Source organism: Saccopteryx leptura, chromosome 2 (assembly GCF_036850995.1).
Source record: "Saccopteryx leptura isolate mSacLep1 chromosome 2, mSacLep1_pri_phased_curated, whole genome shotgun sequence".
In the NCBI taxonomy this organism is placed as follows: Eukaryota; Metazoa; Chordata; class Mammalia; order Chiroptera; family Emballonuridae; genus Saccopteryx; species Saccopteryx leptura.
This window is the reverse complement of record NC_089504.1, coordinates 131,127,532-131,153,080: the sequence shown is the minus strand read 5'-3', so window position 1 is coordinate 131,153,080 and position 25,549 is coordinate 131,127,532. Positions and strand designations below refer to the sequence as shown.

Sequence of the window (25,549 nt, the reverse complement as noted above, 5' to 3'; positions counted from 1 at the left end):
CCCGACTGGGATCCACCTGGCACGCCCACCAAGGGGCAATGCTCTGCCCCTCCGGGGGCGTTGCTCTGTTGCGACCAGAGCCACTCCAGCGCCTGGGGCAGAGAGGCCAAGGAGCCATCTCCAGCGCCCGGGCCATCTTTGCTCCAAGGGAGCCTCGCTGCGGGAGGGGAAGAGAGAGACAGAGAGGAAGGAGAGGGGGAGGGGTGGAGAAGCAGATGGGCGCTTCTCCTGTGTGCCCTGGCTGGGAATCGAACCCGGGACTTCTGCACGCCAGGCCGACGCTCTACCACTGAGCCAACCGGCCAGGGCCTGATTTGTTGTTTTATTTGGTTGTGCATTCATCAGTTGATTCTTGTATGTGCCCTGACCAGGAATGGAACCGGCAACCCTGGAGTGTCAAGATAGTGCTGTAACCAACTGAGCTTCCCGGCCAGGACTTAAAATGAATGGATTTGTCAAGAGTCTTATCACTGAGACAACTTAAATATGCCTCATTAGAAAATAACCTTCCTTACTTGTGGTGGCACAGTGGATAAAGCGTCAACCTGGAATGCTGAGGTTGCCATTTCAAAACCCCCGTTTGCCCTGTCAAGACACATATGGGAGTTGATGCTTCCTAATCCTTCCTCCTTTCTCTCTCTCTCTCTTTCTCTTTCCCCCTCTCTAAAATGAATAAAAATAAAATATTTTTTTTTAAAATATGAACCTTGGCCCTGGCCGGTTGGCTCAGCGGTAGAGCGTTGGCCTGGTGTGCGGGACACCCGGGTTCGATTCCCGGCCAGGGCACATAGGAGAAGCGCCCATTTGCTTTTCCACCCCTGTCCCCTCCTTCCTCTCTGTCTCTCTCTTCCCCTCCCGCAGCCAAGGCTCCATTGGAGCAAAGAGGGCCGGGCGCTGGGGATGGTTCCTTGGCCTCTGCCCCAGGCGCTAGAGTGGCTCTGGTCACCGCAGAGCGATGCCCCGGAGGGGCAGAGCATCACCCCCTGGTGGGCAGAGCGTCGCCCCTGGTGGGCGTGCCGGGTGGATCCCCGTCGGGCGCATGCAGGAGTCTGTCTGACTTCTCTCCCCGTTTCCAGCTTCAGAAAAATACAAATAATAATAATAAAAATAAAAATATGAACCTTGCCTTACCAGGCAGTGGTGCAGTGGATAAAGCGTCGTCGAACTGGGATGTGGAGGACCCAGGTTTGAGACCCCGAGGTCGCCAGCTTGAGCACGGGCTCATCTGGCTTGAGCAAAAAGTTCATCAGCTTGGGCCGAAGGTCGCTGTCTCAAGCAAAGGGGTTACTCAGTCTGCTGAAGGCCCGCGGTCAAGGCACATATGAGAAAGCAATCAATGAACAAGTAAGGTGTCGCAACAAAAAACTGATGATTGATGCTTCTCATCTCTTCGTTCCTGTCTGTCCCTATCTATCCCTCTCTCTGTCCTTGTAAATAAATAAATAAATAAAATGTAGTCTTTCATCAAAGGTGTCAATATGATGAGTTTAAAAAAAATTTAGTAAAAAAAAAAAAAAATGAACCTTAGTATGTCTTTAAATTTATGTGCTTGGAAGCTTTTATGAGAAGTTTAAGATTACCTCTGAAGGACTGAATTTATTTTTTTGACAGAGACAGAGGGACAGACAGGCAGGAAGGGAGAGGGATGAGAAGCATCAATTATTGTGGCTCCTTAGTGTCCTTAGTTGTTCATTGATTGCTTTCTCATATGTGCCTTGACTGGGGGGCTGCAGCAGAGCTAGTGACCCCTTGTTCAAGCCAGTGACCTTGGGCTTTCAAGCCAGCGACCTTTGGGCTCAATCTAGCAACCATGGAGTCATGTCTATGATCCCACGCTCTAGCCAGCGACCCTGCACTCAAGCCAGTGACTTTGGGGTTTTGAACCGGCCTCTACATCCCAGTCCAATTCTCAATTCACTGTGCCACTGCCTGGTCAGGTGGACTGTGAATTTTCTTAAAAGCTTCTGCAATGAGAACTATCAAGAGTAGTCCTGACCAGATGGGACAGTGGATAGAGCATCAACCTGGGATGCTGAGGTCTCGGCTTCAAAACCCTGAGGTCGTGAGCTTGAGTGCAGGCTCACCAGTTTGAGCATGGGGTCACAGGCTTAAATGTGGAATCACTGATAAGACCTCATGGTCACTGACTTGAGCCCAAGGTTACTGGCTTGAGCAAGGGGTCACTGGCTTGTCTGGGACCCCCTCCCTCCAGCCAGGGCATATAAGAGGAGCAATTAATGAATAATTAGAGTGCCACAACTATGAGTTGATTCTTCTTATCTCTCTCCGTGTCTCTTGTGTTTCTCTGTCTTGCTCGCTAAAAAAGAAAAGAAAAGAAAAAACCCACCAGAAAACTATCAAGAGTGTCTTGAGTTTGTATGGGGGTTTAAAGGACTAGAATATTTTGAGTAGTGAGTTTTTTTTCATGCTCGGTGACTCCGGGAGTGAGTTTTGTTTCAAAAAATGAAATTAGTTTCAGTTACAGTTTTACTAACTTAAAATCATGTTTGCTTGATAACCAATTTATGGAAACAAGAAGAACATTTGCCTTTTTTAAATGTTGCCTTACACATTTTTAAAATAAAATTTTTCGTTATCATGCAATTCTCCAGCTCAGAGTTTAAAGACGTACATGTACGATCGTACTCTGGATGGTCAGGAGGCTCGAGGACGTACATGAACGTTTGTACTACTCAAAGGGTTAATTTTCTTCTGGTGTGGGAAGGAGGAAGCTATCTAAATGTCATCTTTTAAAGTTTGTTTTTGGTAGCTGTTATGCAGATCTTTTTAATCTTATTTTATTTTATTTATTGATTTTAATGAGAGAGGCAGGGAGTGGGAAGAGAGAGAGGCAGGGAGAGAGAGACAGGAACATCAATCTGTTCCTGTATGTGCTCTGACCCAGTATCAAACCTGCAACCCTTGTGCTTCAGGTCAAAGCTCTTAACCAAATGAGCTATCTGGCCAGGGCTGTTATGCAAAAATGAGCTATCCAGCCAGGGCTGTTATGCAGATCTTGGAAGTTGCTGTGCTTCTCTATTTCCTTTGAATGCTAACTGTATTGGACTTAATGAATAATAGGACTCCAGCCTTCCTCTAACATATAGGTTGTGGCACGCTCTCTCTGGAGTATGCTCATATCTTTCCCTTCCTCCTCTTCTTTCCCTGCTTCCTCTTGCCCTACAGGCCTGCATCTACTAAATTCTAAGGGCCCCTGGAATATTTGGAACTAGGGAAGCAATGGGCAGTGGCAGCTTGTCCTGGGCTAACCCCCTGAACCTGTCTCCAAAGTCGCCTTTTCTCTGACTTCCCAGGGAGCCAAAGCAGCCGTGTCTAGGCTCTCTCCTGTTGCTTCTTCTGTCCTAAATTCATCCTGATATCACTGTCCAGACCTTTAATAAATGTATTCTCAAAAAAAGACTATATAAGTGTTTACATTTTTTTGCTATCCTTTTGAATGGTGCACCTAAGTTCTAATTTTGCCTCTTTTGCATTTCAAATTCTGCCTATACAAGGAACGATGACTTTGTCAAAATAGGGTATTGACTTTGCATTGGAGCTTATCATGATGGCTGAAGTAGTCATTTAGTCAGTATTTATTGAATGCTATATTTCAGACAGTGTGTTAGGCAGCAAAGATAGATTCCTGCCCTTTCAGTGTTAGCATGAAACAGTCATAAGTAATTGTAAAATTAGACTAGTAGTATACATGCAAGCTGGAATTATAATCTATATGGTTGTAGTTGGGGGTGGTTCAAAGATAGAATTGCTTCCCTGAGAAACAGGACAGATATTTGAAGGGGTAGTAGTCAATTAGGTGAGCAGGAGGAGGGTGTTCCAAATGAGGAAAGAACTGGTACATACCACTTTGTGATACATTAGAGGAATTGTAGGGTCCTGTAAATAGAGCAAAGGGAACATTGTTACGTCCTCCAAGTTGAGGCTGTAGAACAAGATTAAGAGCCAGACTCCTAGGATTTGAAATCTATGCATTAAAGAGAACAGGTTATACCTGATGATAATAACGGAGCAAAATGGAATATTTGAGAAACATTTAGGAACAGGACTTGAATGGATTAGATATGGAGGAAGAGAAAGGAAAGCATCATTCATGAATTTGTGACTTTGGCACTGGATGGAAGTTTGTGCCATTCATCATAATTGGATACACTGACAATCTTGTGGAGAGGGAGATATGAGTATAGTTTTGAGATGGTCATGCAAGTTCTTTGCAGAATATAATCCTAACAATTGATAAATGTGCAAAAATACTAAACTAAAATTCCTTTTAGGTCCAAAAGACACGCTTCATCCTTTAGCATTGGGTGGTTTTCATTAGACTGCATTTCTTTTTTTTTTTTTTTCCACAGAGACAAAGAGAGGGATAGATAGGGACAGGCACAGACTGAAACAGAGAGAGATGAGAAGCTCAATCATCAGTTTTTCATTGTGACACCTTAGTTGTTCATTGATTGATTTCTCATATGTGCCTTGACCATGGGCCTTCAGCAGACCGAGTAAGCCCTTTCTCAAGCCAGCGACCTTGGGTCCAAGCTGGTGAGCTTTGCTCAAACCAGATGAGCCCACGCTCAAACTGGTGACCTCGGGGTCTCGAACTTGGGTCCTTCCACATCCCAGTCCGACTCTCTATCCACTGTGCCATCACCTGGTGAGGCTAGACTACCTTTCTTTGAGCTAATTTTAAAAGTATTAGGAGCCCTGGCCAGATAGCTATGTTGGTTAGAATGTTGTGCCCATATACCAAGATTGTGGGTTTGATCCCTGGTCAGGGCACATATAAGAATCAACCAATGGCCCTAGCCAGTTGGCTCAGTGGTAGTGCGACGGCCTGGCGTTCAGGAGTCCCGGGTTCGATTTCCGGCCAGGGCACACAGGAGAGGCGCACATCTGCTTCTCCACCCCTCCCCCTCTCCTTCCTCTCTGTCTCTTCCCCTCCCGCAGCCAGGGCTCCATTGGAGCAAGGTTGACCTGGGTGCTGAGGATGGCTCCATGGCCTCTGCCTCAGGTGCTAGAATGGCCCTGGTTGCAACAGAGCAACGCCCCAGATGGGCAGAGTATCGCCCCCTGGTGTGCATGCCGGGTGGATCCCGGTCAGGCACATGCAGGAGTCTGTCTTACTGCCTCCCTGTTTCCAACTTCAGAAAAATACAAAAAAAAAAAAAAAAAGAATCAACCAATGAATGCATAAATTAGTGGAAAAAACAAATCAATGTGCTTTTCCCCCTCTCTTCCCTCTTCCTCTCTAAAATCGATAATTTTTTTTAATTTTAGTAAAAAAGTGTTAGTTACAGTGCTAAAAACTATTTGGTTTATATCTGCCCCAATTTTTCTAAATTGTTGCCTTAATTCCAGTTTTGTTATTTGTTTGTTTTAGCGAGAGGGACAGACAGGAAGAGAGAGAGATGAGAAGCATCAACTCATAGTTGCCTCATCTTAGTTGTTCATTGATTGCTTTCTCATATGTGCCTTGACCAGGGGGCTCCAGCTGAGCCAGTGACCCCTTGCTCAAGCCAGCGACCATGGGGTCATGTCTCTGAGCATGTGCTCAAGCCATATGAGCCTGCGCTTAAGCTGGTGACCTTGGGGTTTCAAACCTGGGTCCTCAGCATCCCAGGCCAATGCTATATTCACTGTGCCACTGCCTTAATTCCAATTATTATCCTCTCTCCTCTCTCACCTAAACACTCTCCAGGCCACCAACTGTTGTGCTGAGCATCTAACATAATTTTATTCATGACTTAATGTTTCCAGTTCTGTTATCAACTTGCCATTTTTCAGTCAGTAGGTCCCTGAAAGACAATTCATGCCTGCCTCAGCAAACCAATTGTATACTAGATGTAATGTTACACCCATAAGCATGGCTTGAAGGTCATATAATTTGAATGTGTGCCTGACCTGTGGTGGCACAGTGTATAGGGCATCGACCTGGAATGCTGAGATCGTCAGTTAGAAACCCCAGACTGGCCTGACCTGTGGTGGTGCAGTGGATAAAGTGTCGACCTGGACTGCTGAGGTCGCCGGTTTGAAACCCTGGGCTTGCCCGGTTAAGGCACATATGGCAGTTGATGCTTTCTGCTCCTCCCCTACTTCTATCTCTCTCCCCCTCTCCCTCTCCCTCCCTCCCTCTCTCTCTCTCTCTCTCTCCCCTCTAAAATGAATAAATAAATAAATAATTAAAAAAAAAAAAGAAACCCCAGACTTGTGCAATCAAGGCACATACAGGAAGCAACTGTGAGTTGATGCTTCCCACTCCCCTTTCTCTCTAAAAAATCAATAAATAAAATCTTTAAAAAAAGTAATTTGAAAGTGTTATCAAATTTCCCCCACCACACAAATACCTACTTGAATTAAATTTTAGGCTTCCCACAGCTATAGCCAACTCTGCCACTAATCTTGGTGTATTTAGGCAGGTCATTCTCTCAGCTTGTTTACTCACTTGCACACATTCTTCAGAAATTCCAGATGTAAACAAAATTACAATTTTAGAACAGTTTTGTTGTATCTTACAACTCTTTATTATTATTTTTTTTTTTGGCCGAAACAGAGACAGACAGGAAGGGAGAGAGAGATGAGAAACATCAATTCGTCGTTGCGGTTCCTTAGTTGTTCATTGATTGATTTCTCATATGTGCCTTGACCACTGGGGCTACAGCAGACCGAGTGACCCCTTGCTCGAGCCAGCGACCTTGGGCTCAAGCTGGTGAGCCTTGCTCAAACCAGATGAGCCCGCACTGAAGCTGGTGACCTCGGGGTCTCAAACCTGGGTCCTTCCGCGTCCCAGTTTGACGCTCTATCCACTGCGCCACCGCCTGGTCAGGCTCTTACAAGTCTTTATTGTGGGTATATGGCTATTTGTGTAGCATGCTATTTTCATCAGTATTCAAACCTTCAGAAAATAACACATGCTAACTCTCCATGACCTTAATTGTTCCATTTAGATCTTACATATCTGCTCTAAGTCAAGATACTAGGTACACAGGATGCTAAAATTATGAAATTCCTGCCAGACCTACAGTGGTGCAGTGGATAGAGCATCAACCTGGAACGCTGAGGTCGCTAGTTTGAAACTGGGCTCGCTTGGTCAAGGCACATATCGGAGTTGATGCTTCTTCCTGCTCCTCCCTCTTCCTCTTCTCTCTCTGTCTCTCCCTGTCCTCTTTATTATGAATAAATAAAATCTCTTAAAAATTATGAAATTCCTACCCTTAATTATTTTGGGGTCAAGCATTGTAAACCAAAATATCGCTGTAAAGTGTTTTGAATGCTTTGGTACTAGGAATATACAGGAAATATACTAACAAAAATTAGGGGATATTTCAAAATGAATATGAAGCGATAAAGCATTTGATTTTTTTTTTAATTTTTATTTTATTATTAATTTTAGAAAGGAGAGAGAGAGAGGAGACAGAGAGAGAGAAGGGGAGGAGCAGGAAGCATCAACTCCCATATGTGCATTGACCAGGCAAGCCCAGGGTTTTGAACCGGCAACCTCAGCATTTCCAGGTTGACGCTTTATCCACTGCGCCACCACAGGTCAGGCCAGCATTTGATTTTTTTTTATTAAACAAGAACATCAGAAAAACAGACAAGTCAAAGAAAGTTTGATTATGCAAATGAGATGCAAAACCAACTTTTATTTCATTGGTAAAAATGCACTATACAAAAAGACTGAATGGCCCTGGCCGGTTGGCTCAGTGGTAGAGCGTCGGCCTGGTGTGCAGGAGTATCGGGTTCGATTCCTGGCCAGGGCACACAGGAGAGGCGCCCATCTGCTTCTCCACCCCTCCCCCTCTCCTTCCTCTCTGTCTCTCTCTTCCCCTCCCGCAGCCAGGGCTCCATTGGAGCAAAGTTGGCCCGGGTGCTAAGGATGGCTCTATGGCCTCTGCCTCAGGCGCTAGAATGGCTCTGGTTGCAACAGAGCATCGCCCCCTAGTGGGCATGCCGGGTGGATCCTGGTCGGGTGCATGCGGGAGTCTATCTGACTGCCTCCCTGTTTCCAACTTCAGAAAAATAAAAAAAATAAAAAAATAAAAAAGGCTGAAATGTCCTGGAGTATCTGCACATTCTCTGATCCCCTAACTTTCGTGAGCAGTGTAGTAGGGAGCCCTTTTTGTGGGGAAGGCATTAACTTTGAAGTTGAAGCTTGATCAGTATGTGTTGGCTAGGTAGGCAAAGGAAGAATGGGTGGCATAGGAGTAAAGAAATGTGCAAGTGCCTGACCAGGCAGTGGCGCAGTGGATAGAGCGTTGGACTGGGATGCGGAAGAACCCAGGTTTGAGACCCCGTGGTCGCCAGCTTGAGCGCGTGCTCATCTGGCTTGAGCAAAAAGCTCACCAGTTTGGACCCAAGGTCGCTGGCTCGAGCAAGGGGTTACTCGGTCTGCTGAAGGCCCGCGGTCATGGCACATATGAGAAAGCAATCAATGAACAACTAAGGTGTCGCCACAAAAAACTGATGATTGATGCTTCTCATCTCTCTCGGTTCCTGTCTGTCCCTAGCTATCCCTCTCTTTGACTCTCTCTCTGTCCCTGTAAAAAAAAAAAAAGAAAGAAAAAAGAAAGGTGCAAGTAAAGGCAAAAGCATAACAATATCGCAAACTCAGCATAATGGTTTGGAATAAGGGGAGCTTAGATTTCAATAGAGTGACAAAAGTTTAATTTCATTTGTAAAATCACGGAATCGTATGCTAAGAAAATGAGTTTTCACTTGATGCTGTAGGGAATGGAGAACCACTGAAAGTCTAAGCAGAGGATTATGGTTAGATTTGAAATTGACACAATTCTGGTGGTTATGTAAATAGTTTGGAAAATAATTTTCAAGATGAGAGAACTCTTTGGAATTAAGGAAGCAGCATTTAAGATGGTGTGATAGGATGAATAATTCTCTACCACAAAGATGTCCACATCCTAATTCCCAGAACCTGTGACAGTTATATAGCCAAAGGGGTTTTGCATATGTGATTAAGGATCTTGAAATGGGGAGATTATCCTGGATTATCTAGGTAGGCCTAATATAATCACAAGTGTAATCATGAGAGGGAGGCAGGAGATCAGTCAGTAGTAGGAGATGCGATGATGGAAGATTACAGTGATGCATCCATAGGCCAAGAAATGCCAGCAGCCTCTGAAAAGTGGAAGAGGCAAGGAAGAGATTCTCTTCTGGATCCTCCAGAATGAACTAGCACAGGCAACACCCTTTATTTTAGCCCCAAAAGATTCATTTAATTTCATATTTCTGATCTCTAGAACTGTAAGAAAATAAATGTGTAAACCACTAAATTTGTGGTGATTTGTTATAGCAGGAACAGGAAACTAATCAGATGGAGAAATAAAGAGCAGATATACAGGATTATAAGAAAGTAGAATGGACAGAAATTTGTATCTGGTTGGATGTGAGAATGTGGGGAAGATTTTAGGATGCCCATGAGACATATTTCCTAAGTAACCTGACAAGTCATAAATACATTAGATTAGGAATAGGTTACAAAGTGAGAGGAGGGCTAAGTACAGAACCTTGAAAAATGTCTAAGTTGGCAAAGCAAATTTAAATATCAGTACCCAGATGGGAAGAAACGACAGTTCTCATTTACTACTGTGGGAGTATAAATTGGTAAAACTGTTTTGGAGAGCCATTTGGCTGTATTGAAGAGAAAGTAATGAGCATACCTTGTAATATGATTTCACTTCTATGTTCTATACCCTGGAAAAACTACTGGACTTTATTCACGGAGACTACAAGAATGTTGCAGCTTTTTTTTTTTTTAACAGTGAAAAGCTGAAAACAATGTCTATCAACTAAATATAGTACAGCTTCAATGGAATACTATGAACTGCAACAGCTATGTGTCAAAAGAAATGTTGAAAGAACAAGTGAGACACCTTTTATTTATAATTTTAAAATTACTATATACTGTTTATGGCTACATCTAGTAAAAGTATGAAGAAATATTAATATGGCCCTGGCCAGATTGCTTGGTTGGTTAAGAGCATCATCCTGATATGCAGTGGTTGCAGGTTCAATTCCCAGTCAGGGCACATACAGAAACAGATTGATGTTTCTCTCTCTTTCTCCCTCCTTTTCTCTTTCTCTAAAATCAATAAAAAATTAAAAAATATTTAATGTACTTAATATGTTTGGAAATTATACCAGCTGCAAGATAGTGGATACCTCGAAATAACTATCTATGAGGGGAGGAGGGAGAAAGGTGATTTGCATTAGGGATGCCTTCAAATGTATCTATGTTTTTAAAGTCTGAAGTAGAAATATGTGATGAGATGGATACACAGATATAATTCTCTGTACTTGGAGATGTTTTCAGATAAAAACAAGTTCTAAGAATATAAAAGGTATGCCTAACTGGTGGTGGTGCAGTGTAGAGTGTTGACCTGGAACACTGAGGTCCCAGGTTCAAAACCCTAAGGTTGCCAGCCTGAGTGCAGGCTTATCTGGCTTGAGCACAGGCTCACCAACTTGAGTGCGGGGTTACCAGCTTGAGCTTGAGAGCATCAACATGATCCCAAGGTCGCTGTCTTGAAGCCCAAAGCCGCTGTCTTGAGCCCAAGGTCACTGACTTAATCAAGGGGTCACTGCCTAGGCTTGAGCATCTCCACTTCGCCCCATCAAGGTACTAATGAGAAGCAATCAATAAACAACTAAAGTGATGCAACTACGAGTTGATACTTCTAATGTGTATACCCCCCAGCCCTCCCTCATGCACATGCATGGTAAAAAAAACAACAACCAATGAATACATAAATAAGTGAAACAGCAAATTGATGTTTTTCTCTCTTCCTCTCTAAAATCAATAAATAAAAATTAATAATACTCCCATTCAAAAAGAAATATGCAGTAGACTGTTCCTGAGGAGATATAACCCTGTTTTTATCAGTTTTTACTGTGAAAAATAGTCAAAACTTAACTGCTTAAAATGGTATCCATTTTTTGCTCATGTGTATTGGTCATTTGGGCTGGGCTCTCCCATGTGTGTATCTGTGATCACTGGGCAGTCTATGGTCGCAATCATATACCTTGTGATTGTTTGGGTTTTGCCTAGAGTGATGAGGGTAGCTGGGCCCTATCTCTCCTCATCTACCTAAAATACTTCTCTCAACTTAAAAAAAATTTTTTTTCTCCCAGCCCATAAATGGTGTACTTACTAGAAAGTCATAGTGGGTAAATGTTGGGGCATGTTCTTTTAAAGAACAATTTAAGGATCAGCATGAAGGGAAGTGAAAACATCAGAATTCCCTAAATTTTCAAGGGGGATTTTGACATTGAAAAAATGATTTAATATTATTAAAGAAAGAATATGAATGACAATTTAAGCAACTGCTCGGTACTTCCTGGCAAAAGTACACAAATATTTGGCTCTTCCTAATACTGAATTAAAATATAAATATTTTTGGAATACATATTGTTATACACTTAGAAAGATATAAAGATAAGGAAGACTACATTCCCCTCTCTTAAGTAGGTAGAAATGTAGGCAGGATTAACTTGATTCTCTTCATTGTCACAAATGATAGAACTGAAATGGAAGCAAAAGTGCTCCTGGCAAATGGGACCTGTAAACCCCAATACAAGAAGTGCCTGGGTTTAGAACCCTATAAATGGGGAGGTGGCAATAAGGGTCAAAGGGAGGAAGGGGCAAGATAAAAAAGTATACATTGCTAAGTTAAGAGATCTGGAAAAGTATAGCAAGGCACATCTGAAAAGTTTGTGCACATGAGTTCATAAAAGGTTAAACGTTGCGTTTTCCCGTCATTAACACCTAGCCTGTTTTGTGCTGGAGAATTGCGGGTGGCGGGCTTGGGCTCGTCTTTTCAGAAGTTTCCCAGGAGAGGGCGCCGTAAGGCCGCGAGCTCTGAGTTTGACTAGGCTGTGGAGGCGGTGCGCCCTCAGCCAGGGGGCGGGGCCGGCGCGCTCACGTGACCTTTGCTCATGGCGGCAGCGGTAGCAACGGTGCTGACGGCGCTCGGCGGCCGGAGCCGGATCCTGTAGCCGGGGTGTGGGCCCGCGTCAGTCCGTCCCTCCTTCGGCCCCCTCTCTTGTCTTCCGGAGTGTGGCTGACGGAGCCGGGATGGCGGAGCGTGGCCTGGACCCCACGCCGGCCGCGGTGGCAGCTCTGCCCCCCGAAGTGCGGGCGCAGCTGGCGGAGCTGGAGCTGGAGCTCTCAGAGGGTAGGAGCGGGCGGGGTGTGAGCCCGGGCGCCGCTCGGAGCGTGCGGGAGGGAGGCCGGTCCCCGCCGCGCGCCCTGGTGGCCGTGCTGGCGAGGGGAGGAGGATGCCGGAAATCTGGCCGGAGCTGCGAGGGGTCGTCCTCCCTCCTCTCCCACCGGTGAAGTGGGTGTCCCACGTCGCTCATTGTGTTCTGTGGGAGGGGGTTAGGCGGGGGAGCGGCCCCTCCCCGGCCCGGCTGCTTCTGCGTTCCCTGCCCCCCCAAAACCCGAGACAAAGCTGTGCCCTCCGCTGGGTCCGGGCGCGGCGGGGGTGGGGGCGAGGCTGTGAGCCGGGCGGCTGACAGCTTTCTCCTGCCCTCTACCCATTTTGAGGGGAGGGCCCCTTGCCTGTTCCAGCCCCTCCCCCCTCCCTTCAAAAAAAGAGAAAGACACATGGGAAATCCGCAGCATTTCTTCTTTCTCCACCTTTAACAAAGCGAGGTGCCTCCCCGGTGACAGGAGTGAGATAGAAGCAGGGCGGACCAGTGAGGGTCCTGGGGAGTTTAGAAGCAGCGGCTTTAACCCAGAGAGACACACGCGGTGCTGCTTTAAGACCACCTTTGTCATAAGGATTTTTTTTCCTGGTACCTACCTGTATTCGGGCTGAATTTTCCGCATCCGATCACCTTTTGGAGTCTTTGAAGAAGGAAGGAGAGGTTATACGCAATTCCTGGCTGGCACCCTCTTTCTTTGGACAATGGATTGGTATTAGGAGGGAATTATTTTGAGAATTAAAAGAAGGGAATAAATCAAGCCCCAGTTATTAGAGAAGTCCCTTGGATAACAATGAGGGAAACATTGCTCTGTTGTGGGCATGTGATCAGGCTTCTTGTGCAGTTGTGATCAGTTCTCATAAAGTTCCTGTTTTCATCATACGCTGCTTCTGAGACAAAAGCAGCATTTTGTCCAAGCTTGATGTCAGTATTGTGGTGGTGGCCCCGCAGTTGCATATTATTATTGAGTTCCTTGCCAAAAGCCCTATTCACTAGCATTTCTAACGTGGGCTAAAAATTGTTGATAGGAAAAGAAGAATGTGACAAGTTCCTAGGAGAGTTTGAACTTTTTGTTTACTTCTGGAGACATTACCTCCCTCCCCCATTGTTACCAGAAGTAGATTTGAGTTATAAATCCAGTTTGATTTGGAAGGAAATTATTAATAACTCTGTTAGGTTTTCTCAGTGTACAGGGAGGTGCTGTTTTCATTTGCATTTAATTACCAACATATACTGCTTACAAAAATTAGGGGATATTTTATAGCCTCATATTCATTTCAAAATTCCTCTAATTTTTGCGAGCAGTATATTTTTCAGTTAATCAGTTGTGAAGTTACACTATGGGCATCCTCAAAATCAGTGGTAGCAGATGAGTTTATGTTTAGGGCATTGCCATCTGTTCTGCCTCTCAACATACTTTATTCTTTTATTCAATTAAGCATTGTCTTTATTTTTATTTTTTAAAATTTATTTATTTATTAATTTTAGAGAGAGAGGAAGAGGGGTGGAGAGAGAGAGAGAAACATCAATTTGGTATTCCACTTACACTTTCATTGGTTGATTCTTGTATATGCCCTGACTGGGGGTTGAACCCACAACCTTGGTGTACTGGAAGAATGCTCTATCCAACTGAGCTACCTGGGCAGGGCCTAAAGAAGTGTCTTTAAATCTATGATGACTTCCATTCAGTTCTGACTTTTGAAACAGTTGCTTTAGTAACAATTCAGCTATCTTTGATCAGCCAGAAAGTGAGAGGTTTGGCTGGATGTTTACGTCAGAACAAGATTAAAAATAGGAGTTGATTGTTTTTACACCTAGAGGGAAATCCTGGAAGCTTCTTCTTCTTGGTACAGTTTCTGCTTCCAGCTGATTATTGCTTACTTCTCTGGATGTTTCTAGAGATGATTCTGAGGAACAGTATTTCTAGGACTCACGGTGATTAGCTCACCTCTCTTTCCCTCAGAAAGGTGTCAGACTCCTACAAACTGAATGCCAAGGCTTAAACATTTTTAGAGACAAGTGCATGGTTTGCTCTCCAATGTGGGATTGTTTGGGTGGCATATGACTTAGTTTCAGTTGTTTTCTTATAGATTTATACTACACTGTTCTGTATTTTCATCCCTTTTAGCAGTGGAAAACTGGAAAAAACAAAGTTGAAAAACCTTGGGCCTGCAGTGTCAGCATCTTGGCCATCTGCTTTGCTCTTGCTTAAAGTACAGAGAATGGTTGCTGGAGAAGTAGGTAGATATTTTTAGGAATTCAAGTAAAGTTGAAACAACCCAATAGCCCTAAATCTATAGCATGGTGTTATCCGTGATGTCTGTAGCATATTTGTAACCAGCTTTTGTTTTACATTTTCTCTACAGTTACTGCTCTGACAAAAGTACATTTTTCTTCTAAAAAGAGAAGGTGCTTTTAATTGTGTGTTTATCATGTATTGCTAGCTTTGGTGCAATCATTCCTTGATTTTATTCTTTTTTTATTTGTTAGGTTCCCATTATGGTAGCCTGATAGTCTGAGCGGTATACTGTTAAAGAATTATTTTTGTGTTCACCTGTATTTTTAGCTGCAAAGATCAGTCATAGATCAGTCAACTCTGTGCTGAAATGCAGGTTTGTGTCTCCTCAGGCTGTTTGCCGCAGAGCTGGGTGCAGAGCCCAGTGCTGTGGCCAGTGCTTCAGGTCAGCGTGGACTTGGTTGTGAAAGCTTCCTGCTTCTGCACCAAGAAAAATAGTCTGACACTCTCTGGAGAATCATTTAAAATTGAACGTATACTTAGTCACAAGCTTTTCTATAGACAAATTGAAAGATGAGTAGTTTCTACAAGGATCTTATTGAAAAAAAATTTTTTTTTAATTATTTTCTTTTTATTAGGGAGGCAGAGACAGACTCCTGCATGTTCCCTGGCTGGGATCCACCTGGCAAGCCCCCTATCAGGCAATGCTCTACCTGTCTGGGCCACTGCTACGTTGCTCAGCAACTGAACTAATTTAATGCTTGAGGCAGAGGCCATGGAGCCATCCTCAGCACCTGGGACTAACTTTGCTCAAACCATTTGAGCCATGGCTGCAAGAGAAGAGAGAGGGAGAGAGATGGGGGTAGAGGGAAGCAGATGATCGCTTCTCCTGTGGGCCCTGACTGGAAATCGAACCCGGTACTTCCACATGCTGGGCTGATGCGCTACCACTGAGCCAACCGGCCAGTGATATATATAAATTATTATATTTATTATATGTTTGACAATAGGCTTTTTTGTCTGAACTTTATTCATATGTTTTAGTTAAGTGTATGCACATAATATAACACTAATGCTAATAATAATGATGATAGTAATTATTATTATTTTTTAGGTTAGAGAAGGGGAGATAGTGAGGCAGACTCTCACATGTTCTCCAGCCAGTCTGGGGCCAATGCTTGAGTACTGAGCTATTTTTAGCACCTGAGGCTGATGTGCTGGGACCAACAGAGTTATCTTCAGTGTCCGGGGCCACACTCAAACCAATCAAACCACTGGCTGTTGGAGGGGGAAAAGGGGATAAGAGGGAGTGGGAGGGGAAGAGAAGCAGATGGTTGCTTCTCTTCTGTGCCCTGACTGGGAATTGAACCCAGGATATTCATATGCTGGGTGGACACTCTACCCACTGAGCCACCAGCCAGGGACGAGAATTATTTCTTTAAATCTGTCTGATAACGTGTTATATTTGTGTAATGATCTTATATATCATGTCATTTGAGCTTCACTATGACTTTGTGATTATTAAGTATTACAGATATTATCACTTCTCCTATTCCCCCCTCTTTTGGTTTGAGGGGAAAACAGACACAAGAAAGGTTAAGTGTTTTGTCTAAAGTTGCTCATGTTAAGTGCCATCATCCTAAGCTACCATGTAATTCTGCCATCTGTTACCATTGAGTGATTTAATATCTTTCCGATTGTGCAATCTTTCTGATTGCACAAACTTTTAACTCTAATTTTTATTCTGAGGAAAGGCTATAAACCAGTTGTATGCTACAATTCCAAATAGTCTGGCTGATTCTCTTTCAAACCTACCATTCATGTATTTCATCTAGACACTTATTTTGTGCCTGCTACTTGCTAGGGATATAGAGGTGAGCAAGGTACTATATTAACTTATAAAAACTTTTGAGTCTGGTAGGGAAATCATTTAAAAATACCAACAAGCCTGAACAGGCAGTGGCACAGTGGATAGAGTGTCGGACTGGGACGCGGAGGACCCAGGTTCAAAACCTTGAAGTCACCGGCTTGAGTGCGGGCTCATCTGGCTTGAGTGTGGGCTTACCAGCCTGAACGTGGGGTTGCTGGCTTAAGCGTGGGATAATAGACATGACCTCATGGTCGCTGGCTTGAAGTCTAAGGTCACTGGGTTGTGCAAGGATCACTCACTCGGCTGTAGCCTCCTCTTGGTCAAGGCACATATGAGAAAGCAGTCAGTGAACAACTAAGGAGACTAAGGAGTCGCAACAAAGAATTGATGCTTCTCATCTTTCTCTTCCTGTCTGTCTGTCCCTATCTATCCCTCTCTCTGTCTCTCTGTCTCTGTCACACACACACAAAAATACCAACAAGACTTGGGTGGGTAGCTTGGTTGCTTCGAGCTTCTTGATATGCCAAGGTTGCAGGTTCAATCGCTGGCCAGGGTACATACAAGAATCAACCAGTAAATGCATGAATAATTGTAACAACAAATTGATGTGATTCTCTAAAAATAATTTTTAAAAATTACCAACAAAACAGTGAGCACATGAGACGCAGTGGAGTTCTTTCAGTGTCTAAGAACAGTCCAAAGATGACAACTGGAAAGGTGTTTGAGATAAAATAACACTTACAGGAAGGGATCCTCCCTTTTCTTGTTTGAACACTTCTCTGAGCACAAACACAGTCACATCCTCCCTTTCTCTTATCTGTTTCATCACCTATCTTAAAGCACAGGTACTGAGTCCACCTCAAAGGTGGAGGGATGAGAAAGGGCCAAGTCCTGGGAGTTGAAGTAAATGTTCTTTAAGAGTGGGGAAGAGGTGGGGGAGTTGAAGAGGAAAAGGGGAAGATAATGGATAGGAATCATATTTCACAATTTCAGAAACTGGCAACTAGCATTGAGCTACCAGGAAACTGGCAAATCCCTCCTGCTTTTCCTACAATGGGAAAGTGGACCACTTCCCCCCAGATCTATAGCATAGTCAATTCATAAGATGTACCTTTATCAGAAAATTACATGTAAGCATACCTGATGCTTGGAGCATTAAGGAAAGCAGTTGTGTGGATTTTTAAATAACCCAAACCAGTGTTATCTAAGTGATTTACTTTCCAAAAACTTGCATGTGTTCATTTTTGGTGGGCTATACTCCTCTTTCATTGGAACTCATCTTTACAAATTGCTATCAGAGCCTGTGGCACATTCTTTTGCAAATGCTCATAGTGGCAAATTTTAATTCTTTGAAGGTGGAATTTCATTTTATGGTTACTTGGAGTCAAGTAAAGAAAGCTGGTTAATATTCTTTTGGAGTCCAAACTACTTGTGATTGAAAAAATTACAGTTATTATAAACTGATTTTAGTCGTGACTGTCAAAAAATTAGAATGATTGTGAATTGGTTTTGAAGGCAGTTCCAAAAGAGAAGTGGCAGATGAATTCTGTCTGTTAGAAGAATGCTTCAGCTTACTGGGGAGGAGAGTGCTTATTTGGATGCCCTAGTTCCAATTTTTTTTTTAATTTATTTATTCATTTTAGAGAGGGGAGAGAGAGAGAGAGAGAGAGAGAGAGAGAGAGAGAGAGAAAGTGGGGAGGAGCAGGAAGCATCAACTCCCATATGTGCCTTGACCAGGCAAGCCTAGGGTTTTGAACCGGCAACCTCAGCATTCCAGGTCGACGCTTTATCCACTGCGCCACCACAGGTCAGGCCCCCAATTTTTTTTTTAAATTAATCTTATTCTTTGACAGTCCCATAGCATTGAGCTGGATTTTTGAATAAGAGAATTCCTTCATGTCTGACCAGTGGTGGTACAGTGGATAGAGCGCTGACCCAGGATCCTGAGGACTAGGGTTCAAAACCCTGAGGTCTCCAGTTTGAGTGAAGGCTCATAGCTTGAGCATAGGTTGGCCGTCTTGAGTGCAAGGTGGCCACGTTAGCAAAGGATGGCCTGCTTGAGCTTAGGGATGTTGGCTTGGACAAGGGATCATTAATATCTTAAGGTTGCTAGCTTGAGTGCAGAGGTCTCTGGCTTGAAGCCCAAGGCTGGCTTGAGTAAGAGGTCACTAACTCAGCTGGAGCCCCCAGGTCAAGGCATGTATGAGAAGCTATCATTGAACAACTAAAGTCAAACAGCCATGAGTTGATGCTTCTCATTTCTTTCCTCTCTCTCTCTCTCTCTCTCTCTCTCTCTCACACACACACACACACACACACACACACACACACACACACACACACACAAGAAAGAGAGAATCCTAGCCCTGTTCTCGGTGGCTGCTTTCGTTCCTGGCCTGTGTAGAGATTACCACCTCAGGGTTGCTAGTTCAGATGATTGGCTATAAAAAGGGCCATCACACTATATTTGTACAGTTTACCATAGTTTCCTCTCATGATTAATTTAGTAATGTTCTTTGAAATGCTCTGTCCTGCTTGTGGGTAAAATTTCTCACAATTCTTTGAGTTCAGCTGAAGTACTACCTTTTTTTGTTTGTTTGTTTGGTTTTTGTGGCAGACAGAGAGAGGGACAGATAGGGATAGACAGACAGGAAGGGAGAGAGATGAGAAACATTAATTTTTCGTTGCGGGTCCTTAGTTGTTCACTGATTGATTTCTCGTATGTGCCTTGAGGGGGGAGGCTACAGCAGACCCAGTGACCCCTTGCTCGAGCCAGCTACCTTGGGCTCAGGATGGTGAGCCTTGCTCAAACCAGATGAGCCTGCGTCTCAAACCTGGGTCCTCCACACCCCAGTTCGACGCTCTATCCACTGCGCCACTGCCTGGTCAGGCTGAAGTACTACCTTTTCATTTATTTATTTAATTTTTTTCACAGGGACAGAGAGAGAGTCAGATAGAGGGATAAATAGGGACAGACAGACAGGAAGGGAGAGAGATGAGAAGCACCAATCATCTGTTTTTCGTTGCGACACCTTAGCTGTTCATTGATTGCCCTCTTATATGTGCCTTGACTGCGGGCCTTCAGCAGACTGAGTAACCCCTTGCTCGAGCCAGTGACCTTGGGTCCAAGCTGGTGAACTTTGCTCAAGCCAGATGAGCCCGCCCTCAAGCTGGCAACCCCGGGATCTCGAACCCGGGTCCTTCTGCATCCCAGTCTGACGCTCTATCCACTGCGCCACCGCCCGGTCAGGCGTGAAGTACTACCTTTTTAATAAACCTGATGCTGACCACTGAGAGCTCTCTTGTTTCAAACCTTACAGCATTTACAGTTCATGTCATTTTTGTCCATCATATATTTTATAATAATTTAAATTATAAATTATTAAATTACCTCAGTGCAAGCTCTTATAGAAGTGAGGTCATTTATACTTCCCTTCTTTAAATAGATGCCAACTGTTTCTGCCTTTATTGTTTTAGGAGTGCAATAAATTTTTGCTCATTTCAATTTGTCTTAAATTGAAACATAGAGTCTCTGTCTTGTCTGTCTGTCTTTGATGTCTGTGTTCTTAACCACCATGCTGTATTGACTCAGTCTGTCTTGGGGATTTGATTTGGCATAAGGCAGGGTTGTGTAATCATTTGAGAGGCACAGGTTTTGCCATCTGGTGAGCCTGGGTTCAAGTCCTGGCCTGTCATTTACTAGCTCTGTGACCTTGGACAGGCTGCTTAACCTCCTTGGTTTAGTGTCTTCAACACTTAAAAAAGGTATGACAACCTTATTAGATTTGTAAGGTTTAAAATGAGATAATAGGAGAAACACTGAGTGTAATGTGTGGCATGCCCTAAGTGCTGGGTATGTGTAATCTTTATTGTTTCTAATAGTGACACATAGTGACTTGGCTGTTTTTGACATCATATGTTACTTAGCAGAGTATAGTTATATATAAAGTGATGAATGGAATCAATTTGCATATATATATATTGTTCAAAAATTAGGGAATATTTCAAAATGAATATAATGTGATTAAAAAAGAAGCATTTGATTTTTTTTATTAAACTAGAACATAAGAAAAGCAAACAAGTCAAAGAAAGTTGTTTGGTTATGCAAATGAGATGCAAACTCAATTATTGTGAATGAGTAGCAGTGACCTGTTGGTGGGGGTGAACAGAAGCATGTCAAACTGGACGAGAGTGCAACTCATTGACTGTTCAGTAGGGTGCATGGTCACCCAAGACTGCCCCAACACACTGACAGCGATGGGGCACGGACAGGATCAGACTGTCCAGCAGTTCTTGTGGGATCCTCTGCCACTCTTGCTCCAGGTCAACTTCCAGCTCTAGAAGTGTGTGGGAGGCATTGGACGGTTTGTCAGATGTTTTCCCAGTGCATCCCAAGCATGTTCAATGGGATTCAGGTCTGGAGAACGTGAAGGCCAGTGCATGCGTTCGATTCTTGCCTCCTGAAGCATGTTGTTGATGAGATGTGCATGGAGGGCCTTGCATTATCACCCATGAAAAGAAAGTTGTTTCCAACTGCTCCAGCATAGGATACCACTATAGGGTGCAGGACCTCATCTCAATATCTGACAGCAGTCAGCGATTCATTTCTGATGACGTGGAGGTCAATATGACCACTGATGCTGATGCCAGTCCACACCATGATTCCACCACCACTGAAGAAGTTTCTTTCTCACATGAAACGTGGATTCTCCCGTGTTCTTTATTCACGCCAGATCAGGACACATGATTGTCAGGTTGCAGACTGAACCATGATTCATCAGAGGACAGTTGACCACTCATCACGGGTCCAATGACAATGCACATCAGCCAACTTCTGCTGGTTCTACGGTGTTCAGCAGATAACAGAATGCATACCATTGGTTGCTGGGCATGCAGTCCAAAACGATGGAGCCGATTTTGTATGGTCTTGGTGCATATCTGTCATCTAGTGGCAGCAAGAAACTGTCCCCGCAGCTCTGTAGCGTTGCTGCGCCTGATCCTTCTTGCCAGTAGGGTCAAGTAATGGTCATCTCTTGCTGTTGTGGCAGATGGGCGACCCTGCCCTCTTCTTCGTACTGTACCAGTCTCTTGAAAGTGATTTCACAGTTTGCTAATCACACTTTGCGATATTCCAAGTGCTGTTGCCACTGTCGTCTGTGTTTGACCAGCTTCAAGACGTCCTATGGCTCTCCAGGCTTCGCATTTGGCAAATCATGTTGCAGGGGCATTGCAAGGGCTGAGAAATTACAGGATGTGCACCTTCAAGATCAGAGAACATGCAGATACTCCAGTACTTTCAACCTTTTGTATAGTGCATTTTCAGCAATGAAATAAAAGTTTGTTTTGCATCTTATTTGCATGATCAAACAACTTTCTTTGACTTGTTTGCTTTTCTGATGTTTTTGTTTAATAAAAAAAAATCAAGCCTGACCAGGCAGTGGCGCAGTGGATAGAGTGTTGAACTGGGATGCGGAGGACCCAGGTTTGAGACCTCGAGGTCGCCAGCTTAAGCAGAGGCTCGTCTGGTTTGGGCAAAGCTCACCAGCTTGGACCCAAGGTCGCTGGCTTGAGCAAGGGGTTACTCGGTCTGCTGAAGGCCTGTGGCCAAGGCACATGTGAGAAAGCAATCAATGAACAACTAAGGTGTCACAACGAAAAACTGATGATTGATGCTTCTCATCTCTCTTCGTTCCTGCCTGTCTGTTCCTATCTATCCCTTTCTCTGACTCTCTTTGTCTCTGTAAATAAATAAATAAAATAAAATAAAAATCAAATGCTTTTTTTTATTGCTTTATATTCATTTTGAAATATCCCCTAATATTTGTGAGCAGGTGTGTGTGTGTGTGTGTGTGTATGTTTTTGTTTTTTTTAAATAATTTTTTTCTTTTGAGAGAGAGAGAAACAGACAGACAAAAAGGGAGAGAGACGAGAAGCATCGACTCATAGTTGTGGCACTTTAGTTGCTCATTGATTGTTTCTCGTACATGCCTTGACCGGGGCTCAAGCTGAGCCAGTGACCTTTGGGCTCAAGTCAGCGACCATCAGGTCATGATTATGATCCCATGCTCGAGCCAGCAACCCCGCGCTCAAGCTGGCAACCTCGGTGTTTTGAACCTGGGTCCTCAGTATCCCAGGCCAACATTGTGACCACTGCTCCACCACCTAGTCTATATATAGACATATATATATTTTTAAAAAATAAGACCTCACTCTGTCCTTAGTTACTCCTGTTGACACCCTCTACCCTTAGTTCAGCACATGTTGGGTCACTGCAAGTAGTTGACTAGAGCAGAGAAGAGTAGCTGGTTTGTTTCTTACAAACATCTGGCATGTGCATATTTCCGAACCTGAAGGTTCTGGCAAATGGTTCTGAAATTATTTAAGCATGATTTCTGAGACTCAATCATCCACAAGCTATGAAAAGGCACATGTAGATGCTCAGAACCTTCAAATAGTTTTCAACTCTTTTCTTAGTCCAGCTATTTTCAACTTTTTCATCTCATGGAACACATGAGATGAAAATATAGATGAAATTATATTTTAGTAAATATAATTTACTAAAATACTGCAGCACACCAAAAATATATATTTTTGCCAATTTGACCAAAAAAACCTATAATTTTGATTAATTCGCACCAGACGACTATTATGGTATTGACTGTTGTCATCTTTTTATTTGACAATCTAAGGGAAAAGAGTCAGTGCCCCTGACTAAATAGTCAGGTATTGCATGTTTTAAAAATTCTTGCAGCATATCAGTTGAAAAGCATTGTCTTAGTCCTTCATTTGTGCTTAGTGAGCAAATCCTTTTGGTTCCTCCTTGAAAAGTTCTCTTGCATCCTCTTTTCCTTTGAGTTGCAGTTACCACCAGCCTTTTCCAGTCTGCTATCTTTAGACTTAAGGGTCTGATTCTTGTCTCCCTTCACTTCTAGATTTTGTTTCATCTTTTAAAAAATACTAATTTTATCTAAAGCTATGGCTAAGTCCAAGGCTCTGTCACTTATTGTCTACATTCTATGTTTTCTAAAGGCAAAACGGTCTCCTATATTTGTATTCCTAGAAAGTCTAATAAGTGCTTTTGCGTACCAATAGTTCATCTCTTTTGGTGATTGAATATATCATAGAGGTTTAAATGAATTTTTAAATATCTATGTGCTTCCAATAAATTAGTTGCTTTTCTGTGAACAAGATTGCTTGTGAAAGGCCGTTTCTTTGGAATTCCGTAGTCTCATAGCTGACAGAATCTTTGGATACACAGGTTGAGTATGAGTGCTTGTGTGCCTTTTTGGGGGACAGAGTCTACAGCTTTCATCAGTTTCTTAAAGAGGACTGGGAAGCAAAGGTAAGAACCAAGTCTATCATCTTTCATTCTCACTAGCTTGGAAGGAAAGCCAAACCCCCTCAGCTTGCCTCCTCAACATTCACAGACTTATCTATATCAGTTCCCACCCTTATCCCCTTTCTTCCTTTCTCAGAGGAAGAAGTATCCCCCTCCTCTTCCACATTCTAGCCCACTGATTGTGTTCTCAATCCCATCTTCTATTCTGGGATCTTGGGAGTTTACTTCATTGACTGATCTACTCATTTATATTCTTTTGTCTTTCTCTTTTCTCAAGTTTAGCCTCTCACTTAACACTAGGCTGTAGTGAATAACGCCAAAGTTTCTCTCATTTTAAAGGCAGCAGCTGTACTGGAATCTGCTTGCTATCATGATCTGGTACTCTCCCTCTTGTTGATCCTAGACGTGTAGCCTACAGTTCCTTTATCTTACCTTTTTTCCTTTGCTCATTACTCAGTTCATTGCTCTGTCTCATCAAGCCTCTGAAACAGCTGTCTGCAAGGCCACAATGACTTCTGCTTTCAGACTGAAAAGTACCCACTGGACATAGCACTGGATACTGTGCACCACTGTCTTTTTAAAACGCTCTCCTTCTTTAGCATTTATAGCATCAGTTTTTTCTGTCTCCCTAACAGTTCCTTCTTATGCTGTCTCTTGGGCTTTTTCTCTTCTTCCTGATGTGGGTATTCCCGATATCTGTCATTAGCCCTCCTCTCACTTCACATACACTTGCTGAGTCATCTCATTCATGCCCAGGACTCCAGCTGTCATGACCGTGAGGGGGCTCACTAGTCTGTGTCTCTAACCCTGACTCTTTTCCAGACCTCCCCATGGTTTCCCTAGATAGCTGTAACTTAGTACGTCCAAAACTAGGCTCCTTTTTTCAACCCACTCCATATACTCCCTACTTTAGAACATTTACTTTTCCAGGTCAAAAACTTGGGTGTCATCCTTAGTTTCTTTGCAATTCTGCTTCCTGCCCTCCATTCACACTGTCTTTGCAATCAAGTGCTCTACCGCTGATCATTCTGAAGCTTAGATCTGTGTCCTTTTCCCTGTTTTAAAGTTTTCGTTGGATTCTCCCATCCATAAGATGAAATCGAAGCATTCTGTGTGTACCAAGACCTGCCTGCCTTTTTAGTCTCATTTTCTGCTCCTTTCATGTATTTCTGTCCTTTCTAACCTTGCTGAATGACTTGAACTTCCCTGAATGCACTGTGCTTATTCATGTACATGCCTTTTCCACGTTGCCTTTCTCTGAGAAATGCCCACTCTGGCATGTTCTTCCCCTTTCTCTGCCTGGTTAACTTGTGTTCCACTCGGTTTCCTGTAAGAAGCCAGACTTTCCTAAACTCTGTTAAGAAGTTAAGATTTCTGTATAAGTAGCCATCAATTATTGAGTGCTTATTGTGTGACAGACCCTGTACTTAGTATTTTATAAACTGTGTCCTGTCTGTAAGTAGGTGGTGAATAAATAGCTCCTATTATCATGATGATGAATGAACTGAGCTAGCAAAAAGCACCTGACATTGAAGAATGCAGTGTGTGCCAAGTCCTGCCCTTTGTTACATACTACCTGATCTTTACTTTTCTCCCTACCAGTAACAGTAACATTCTGAAATGAATGGCAGAGGGGAAAGAACACTGGACTTGAGTCATTTATCCACTGCGCCACCGCCTGGTCAGGCTGGACTTGAGTCATTTAGAACTGGGGTCAAGTCCTGCTTCCACTGCTTACTTGTTAAGAACAAAAGCCTGCCTAACCAAGTTGTGCAGTTGTGCAGAGGCTGGAGAATCAACGTGGGACGCTGAGGACCCAGGTTCGAAATCCGGAGGCCGCCGGCTTGATTACACGCTCATCCTGCTTGAGGGC

General features: G+C 43.5%; 1 protein-coding gene across 4 annotated transcripts in view; it reads left to right on the top strand.

Moving 5' to 3' along the window:
- The first annotated feature begins 11,970 nt into the window (after window positions 1–11,970).
- The window catches only part of DIP2B (disco interacting protein 2 homolog B), a 304,374-nt gene continuing 290,795 nt past the window's right edge, over window positions 11,971–25,549 (top strand). For all 4 annotated transcript variants that reach the window (XM_066368716.1, XM_066368715.1, XM_066368713.1 and 1 more), the window contains exon 1: window positions 11,971–12,200. In XM_066368716.1, coding sequence (XP_066224813.1) covers window positions 12,101–12,200 — 100 coding nt within the window. In that variant the 5' untranslated portion in view covers window positions 11,971–12,100. The remainder of the gene's footprint in view (window positions 12,201–25,549) is intronic.